The sequence below is a fragment of the Myiozetetes cayanensis genome, unplaced genomic scaffold, assembly GCF_022539395.1.
Source record: "Myiozetetes cayanensis isolate MyiCay16 unplaced genomic scaffold, myiCay2020 scf16, whole genome shotgun sequence".
In the NCBI taxonomy this organism is placed as follows: Eukaryota; Metazoa; Chordata; class Aves; order Passeriformes; family Tyrannidae; genus Myiozetetes; species Myiozetetes cayanensis.
In genome coordinates, this window is record NW_026087270.1 from 11,034,265 (window position 1) to 11,041,594 (window position 7,330).

The 7,330-nt window shown below is 54.1% G+C and overlaps 1 protein-coding gene across 1 annotated transcript; it reads left to right on the top strand.

Moving 5' to 3' along the window:
* The first annotated feature begins 2,655 nt into the window (after window positions 1-2,655).
* APRT (adenine phosphoribosyltransferase) lies at window positions 2,656-6,751 on the top strand. The gene is made up of 5 exons (XM_050311614.1): window positions 2,656-2,763; window positions 3,208-3,311; window positions 4,351-4,484; window positions 5,314-5,392; window positions 5,652-6,751. The coding sequence occupies exons 1-5, from the start codon at window positions 2,684-2,686 to the stop codon at window positions 5,792-5,794; spliced, it is 540 nt and encodes a 179-aa protein (XP_050167571.1). The 5' UTR covers window positions 2,656-2,683; the 3' UTR covers window positions 5,795-6,751.
* Window positions 6,752-7,330: the final 579 nt, after the last annotated feature.

Consider the following 7,330-nt stretch of genomic DNA (forward strand, 5'->3'; position numbering starts at 1 on the left):
GAGGGGGTCAAGATCCCAGGTGGTGGTTCCCCTGCCAGGCACAGATCAGCCTTGGACCTCTCGAGCCACAGCCGGATATCGAGTCATCTCCAGAGTGATATTCCAGAGCCCTTTGACATCACATTTGGAAAGGGGTCCTAGGAAAGTTCTTTTTTCAGATGGAAATTACAGTAGGAGTCAGCACTGTTGTTTAAAAGGTTGGACAATTACAGGGAAAACTGATTTCCTTGTGAGGTACAATCCAGACTGTGCTGGTAGGTGCAGGTCATATCCTTTGGAATGGAGGGTAAATGAGAAGAAATTCTGACAGATTTCAGGAATGTTGTTTTTTAAGCATGTGGCATGATTTCTGGCAGCTGAACCATTGGAGGTCTGACTTGGTGTAACTTTTATGTCCTTCCTGGCAGAACAGATGGTGATAGAGAGAGGAGAGATCCTCCGGCTGCAGGATGTGAAGGGAGCAGTGGGAGCACTCAGCAGCTCATCCTGGTGGAAGCTGCTGGTTTCCCAGGGATTGGTTGGGATAAGGGGCCTGGGAACCTCACTCAGCCTCAAGGAAAATGTGGTGGAGTCTCCTGCTGGTAATGGGGATCCAAACAAGACAGGGGTGACACAGACCCCCAAGTACGCTCCTCCATCATTAAGGAGAGAAGCAGGGTTCCCTGGCAGGATGCAGAAGAGCCCTTTTCCCAGAAAATAAGCTCCTGCTTATTTCTGCAAGTAGGCAGATAAATTCTATCATCACTTCCATCTGCCAGGAAGAAGAGGAGGTGCTGGAATAGCTCATTGTCCTGTGTTGCAGTTGGTAAGGTCACAAGAGAAACCCATCCAGCTCATCCCAGGGAATGAGTGTTGCAGAGCTCCTGTTCCACTGGAAAGCTTTGTGCTTCTTCCGTGTTTGCTTCACTGGAACAGCTGCCTGAGAGGATTTTTCTGGTGCCAAAGAGATAATCTGAGTTCAGGGAAAATCTTAGTCTGTGAGGGAATGGTTGTGAAGGGAGCACGGACTGTCTCTGGTAGCAGAGAACTTAACAGGCGTTGGGTTTGTTCAGCCTGGGGTAGAGAAGGGTCCAGGGAGAACTTAGAGCCCTTTCCAGTGCCTGAAGGGGCTCCAAGAGAACTGGAGAGGGACTTGGGACAAGGGCCTGAAGTGACAGGACAAAGGGGGAATGACTTGGGAAGGTGTGTATTCCCTTTGAGGGTGGTGAGGCCCTGGCACAGGTTGCCTAAAGAAGTTGTGGCTGACCCATCCCTGGAAGTGTTCAAGACCAGGTTGGACAGGACTTGGAGAAACCTGGAACAGTGGAAGATGTCCCTGCCCATGGCAGGGGGTGTCTGGGAAGTGTGGGGTGAATGTTTCCCCATCACAGCTCTTGGCAGCAAACACCGAGCTTGGCCAGGGGTGTTGCAGGCTCAAACCGCTTCTGCTTTCTGCAGTGAGCTGTGCCCAGATGGGTTTGGACCAGATCCAAGGCTTATTTGCTAATGTAAGAGGAGATCTGTCCTCATTCAGTGGATTTTGCATGGCCAAACAACATCCACTGTAAGGAGATGGGAGATAGGAGCTGTGAGATCTCCCTGACCTACCCCAGGAGTCAGTGACACCAGGAGCTGTTGCTTCAGGATCCAGGGCTGTGTTATCACCCCCGTGGGTGTCATCCCAACCAACGGTTTTAACAAACACAGAATGTGATTCCAAGAGGTCACACGAGGTGAGAGGGAGAGAAAAGCAGCAAATAGTGAAGTCCAATGGAGCTTGCCATCTCTGCAAGGCGGGGCAGGGGGAGGGGTGCTGGAAGTGTAACTCCTGGACATGGGACTCCTTGCCAAAGTGTGCTGGGGACAAGGCAGGGTCTCGGGGCTCCGTGTCTTGGGGAAATACAGCTCCACACCCTACAGGTACCTGAGCACTCTCCAGGGGGGAGACTGGGACTCCATCCCCTGGGGTACCAGGGAGCTGTTGGGCCTCCATGACCAAAAGTGATGGAGTTTTGTGTACCTGTACTCCAGCTGCTGGAGCTCCATGCACGGGGGGTTCCATGCTCTGGGGTACCAGACCTCCATATGCTGGGGGGACTGATGCTCGATGTGCTCCAGGGTAACAGAGCTGCCAACATCCTGGTGTCAGCAGTGCTGGTATGCAAGATCGCAGACTTCGGGCTGGCCTGGGTCATCGAGGACAGCGAGTACACGGCCCGGGAAGGTGGGGGGATAGCTGCTGGGGGGTGAAGGGTTGTGGGGAGCCCTCAGAGCCACTGACCAACTTGGCACCGACCCCAGGAGGGGCATGCTGGGTATATGGGCAGGGGAGGGAAGCTCCTCTCATTTGCATTACTTGACTTCCTCCTGTTCTGTTTGTTTCTTGTTCTTGCACTGGGCAATCGGGGCTCCATAGCCCAGAGTACCAGAGCTCCGTGCACCAGGGGGTTGGGGCTCCGTACCCCAGGCCACCGGTGCTCCATGCACTGATGGGACTGATGCTCCCTGCGCCAGTGTGCTGGAGCTCCACGAACCTGGGGGGGGGGCTGATGCCCCACAGCCCCGGGATACCGGAGCTCCCCGCTCCGGGCTGCCCGCGCCGTGCCCGTCCCCGCCGCTCGGTGGGGCCGCCCCGGGGCGGGCGGGGCGGAGGCGATGAGGGCGGCGTGGCGGGGCCGCGGCGGCTGCGCACGGCGGGGCAGCCATGAGCGACGAGCGGCTGCGGCGGGTCCGCGACCGCGTCCGCCACTTCCCGGACTTCCCCGTGCCCGGCGTGCTGTTCCGGTGGGGCGGGATGGGGATGGGGATGGAAATGGGGCCAGACCAGGGATGGGACCGGGACCGGGAGCGGGGATGGGGATGGGACTGGGACCGGGGAATGGCATCAGGATGGGAATGGGAATGGGATCACACCGGAACCGGGATCAGGACCAGGACCGGGGATGGGGCCGGAACCGGAACTGGGGCCGAGCCCGGGGATGGGACCAGGGCTGGACATGGGAATAGGATTGGGTCTGGGGATGGAGCCAGGACCTGGAAAGGAACAAAGACAGGGAGTAGGAATGGGACTACTAGAGATGGAGCCGGGCCGGGGACTCGCTGCCGGCTCCTCTCCCCTGTGCCCATCCCTGCTCCTGGCAGTACCAGGACCCGTCCCTGCGCTCCGGAGCTCACTGGAGCCTGAGCAGCCCCCGGAGGTCACTCACTCCCTGCTCTCCCTCATTGCAGCGATATCAGCCCCTTGCTGAAGGATCCTGTGGCATTCAGGACTTTGATTGACCTTCTGGAGGATCATGTGAGAGCATCATTCCCCAAAATTGACTTAATTGCGGGTAAGTGTTGGTTAAACATTCCTGAGGCCAGGGCAGAGCAGCGTGTCCAAGGGTGGTGTCCATGGGGTGACCCATCTGTAATTCTGTGGCCCTTGGACATGAGAATCACCTGAACACTGGCCTCTGTCATGTGGTAACACCAGGACAGGTTATACCCTTAACCTTATCGTGTAATTTGCTAACATACTGGTTTGGATGTTGAAGGCGCCATCTGATGATACTTCAGTGCTGGTTTCATGATTCATTGCTTCCATTGTTAAAAAAGAGGGAATGCAGAAAGCCTGCCGTGCCTGTCCCTGTTGCAGGCAGACCCTGTTCCAGCTTGTTTTCCTTCTCAGGAGCCTTTCCAGGCCAACAAAAACAGCCTTTGAGGCAATGATAAGACCTTGCACCACACCTGGGAAAGTGCTGAGGAAGGCAGAGCTTGTGCTGGGTGATACCCCAAGGGTCAAGGAGCACAGACTAACCTGGGCCAGGTGTCTTGTGATAAGTGAAGTCTGTGCCCAGAGTCTCTGGTTGTGTGACCAAACTGATACTGAGGCTCTGCTGAGCTTATCTGTAAGGAAAAGAGCCAGAAGGGAGGGAAATATGCTGATGTGGAGCCCTGGAGCCCCTCAGCAGCACATCTGGACAAGCACAGGAGCGTGGTGTGTTTTCAACCTGCAGAAGGGACTGTAAGAGCAAATTGCTTCTAGAAACCCCCTTGAATGGGAGGATAAAATGGAGGTGTGCAAAGACCCTCCCCCAGTCAAATGGCTCCAATATGAGCAATGGGACAAGAGGAAATAGCCTCAAGGGAGGTTTAGGTTGGATATCAGGGAAGATTTCTTCACTGAAAGGCTGGTCAGGTATTAGAATGGGCTGCCCAAGGCAGCTGTGGAGTCACAAGGCCTGGAAGTGTTCAAGAAACATGGATGTGGCACCTGGGGACATGGTTAGTGGTGGCCTTGGCCAGGCTGGGGGAATGATTGGATCTCATGGTCTCAGAGACCTTTTCCAACCCAAACAATTCCATGATTCATGTGCTCTGCTCCCCCAGGCCTGGATTCACGTGGATTCCTCATTGGGCCTCCTCTGGCCCAGAGGCTGGGGATTGGCTTTGTGCTCATACGGAAAAAGGGGAAACTTCCTGGTCCCACCGAGTCCGTGTCCTATGCCCTGGAATATGGCAAGGTAACAACCGGGAAGGGCCTGGGGGTCTGGGGCAGGGCTGGAGGTGTCAGCGAGGGGATGGGTGATAAAACCAGCAGGGTGGTCCCTAAACTAGGTTTCTGATGCCATGGACAGTCTGCCTAACCTTCAGGAATGGCTCTGAGGACATGTGGTTCATGCTGGCGAGTGGTTTTTGGTGCTGTGCTGTGATTTTTTGGGGAAGGGGTGGTGCTAAGACTTGGTGCTAAATCGCTTTCTTTGGCTTGAATTCAGGGGCATGACCACGGAGAGTGTTTCCCACTCTGCCAGTAAGTGCTCTAAGTCAGTGCCTTCCCGCATGGCTTCCCAAGTCCTGCTCCATAACCCCGTGGCTGCTCCGCATTCAGAGCTGAGCTTTGAGCTTAATAATGTGCTACCACCACTAGTAACTAACAGCAGCAGAACCCCCAAACCCAGGCTTTATCATGGGGACCATTTGGGCCAACCCCTGCCTGGGACAAGCTCAGCTGACACAGGACGTGCCGGTGCCGTTTTGGATCTGGCTTAGGCATTACAGGAGATTTTCCTCACTGGAGAACTGCTCTGGGATAAAATTCCACAATAACTCACATAATGAATGTTCAGGATCTTGACGTGCCAGAGGGTTGGCCCAGCAATCCCCTCCCTGCTCTGTGTTTCCATGGCGCTCCCCTGTAGCTGGAATATGTGTTCTCTGGGATTTTTGGTGCTGAGTGTTTAGGTTGATCCTACTGAGGACATGTCTGTGTTCTACCACGTGTGGAACCAGTAGCTGATGAAGAGCTTTTCTCTAAGGCCAGACTAAAGTGAAGCTGCTCTTTCCACCCTGCAGGCTGAACTGGAAATCCAGACTGATGCTGTGGAACCAGGACAAAAAGTGGTTATAGTGGATGATTTGCTGGCGACTGGAGGTGAGAGAAGCTCGTGTGACCCATGTGTGTTCATAGAATCATGGAAGGGTTTGGGTTGGAAGAGAGCTTTAAAGCTCATCTCATTCCGCCCCCTGCCATGGGAAGGGACACCTTCCACTAGACCAGGTTGCTCCAACTTGGCCTTGAAAACTTCCAGGGGCATCCACAACCTCTCTGGGCAACCTACTGGCAGCTGCAGGAGTGGCTGTGGGGCTGGAAGCTGCTCCTGGAGTGAAGATGTTTCTCTTCTCCTCCACAGGTACCATGTTTGCAGCCTGTGAGCTGCTGAAGAGGATGAAGGCTGAAATCCTGGAGTGCCTGGTAGTCATTGAGTTAAAACCCCTGAAAGGGTTGGAGAAGCTCAATTCCACCCCTTTCTACTCGCTGCTGCAGTATGACTGAGGAGGAGCAGGGAGGAGGGAACACTGGGAACAAATCTGGGGCTTTATCCAGGGATTCTGAGTCACAAGGGGGTGGGCAGGGGGGAAACACATTTTGATCACAGCCAGATGCTCAGTGCTAAATCCTATTTCTTTTCCAAGCAGTGTAGTGAGTGTAATGAGCCCTTTTAGAGTTCATCCTTTCGGGAAGAAGGAACAGCCTGATTGATTAGGGGGAATGGAGACCAAGATGCAGCTTCACTGAATCAGTCTTTTTTAGGAGAGTAAAGTGACAATGCTGCTGTAGAGCAGGGAGCTCTGGCAGGGCACCAGCATTCACTGGGGGTTGAGCTGTACCTGTCAGCCTCCAAGGAACCTGCTAAAAATTTGCCAGAGGAACACAGGAGATGGGCAAAAAGTGGTTATTTCTCTAAGGGATAAATCCTGGGGGATGGTCTGGTTGCACTGTGCTGTCGCTCACACCAGAGGAAGTTGCTCTTACATCAAAGTTGTGCTTGTCAAGGGGAATTAAGTGGCTGCTGTGTCCTTCAGTCAGGATGTTGCTGGTGTAGAGGAGCTCAGTCACCATGTTTTCCTTCCCTGGAGACCACAGGCAGCTCTTACTCAGCATGAATTCCCAATTTTCTGCACCGTACCTGACTCCTTGTGTTGCTGATTTCCCTCTGCTGCAGTGTCTTAGGGCATCAGGATGTTGGAAGGTCAGTGCCAGTTCAGAGCCTGCTCTTGGTGGTACTTTGGTGTCAGATATGGCCACAGCAAAGGTGTTCCAGTGGTCTGAGGTGTGTGATGGATGATGGGGTTTGGAGATGCCCCCTCCAGCACAGTTCAGTGTAGTAATAGCTAAAACTTCTTGTGCCAAAACTTCCACATGCCTGAAAACATCAGGGACTGTCTCTGTCCCAGCAGGGATGGGACTCACGGGTAAAATAAATATTGATTTATTTTTATGTTTTCTAAACTGTCTGAGCTGTTCTTGCAGTAGCTGAAGCCATTAATGACCCTTGTGAGCATCTTCATCCAAACCCAGGTGGCCAGTGCAGCAAGGCTGTGGTGTGAGCTCCCAGCGCTTGGAAGGAATTGTTTTACAAGGGAGTTCAGGTACCTTTTCTCTAGACCTTGCACATCCTCTGGCTGGAGGGGAGCAGACCAAGGCCCCCAGCTCAGCATCCAGTGCATGGGGCCACCTCACACTCAGCCCTTAATGTTTGTAAGGACTATTCCAGCTATTTTTATCCCCATTTCCTGAAAAGCCATTTCAGTGCTGTTCAGTTTACGCTGAGAACCACCATTCCCTTGGGATCAACCTATCCCAGGGCACTTCTTTCACAGCCAGCCCTTGTGGGGAGCCAGGGGAGGCAGCACCTCACATACTTGGCACAAGGAGAGGGTCCACGCTGTGGGGGAGAGAAGGGAAAAGTCAGTTCCACCCCAGAGAGCCATGGAAAGCAGCTGCGTGCCGAGGAAGCAGCGTCAGCCCTGCCAGTGCCAGCACTGGCTGCACACGGGGCCAGGAGGTGACATCAGGGAACGTGGGGAC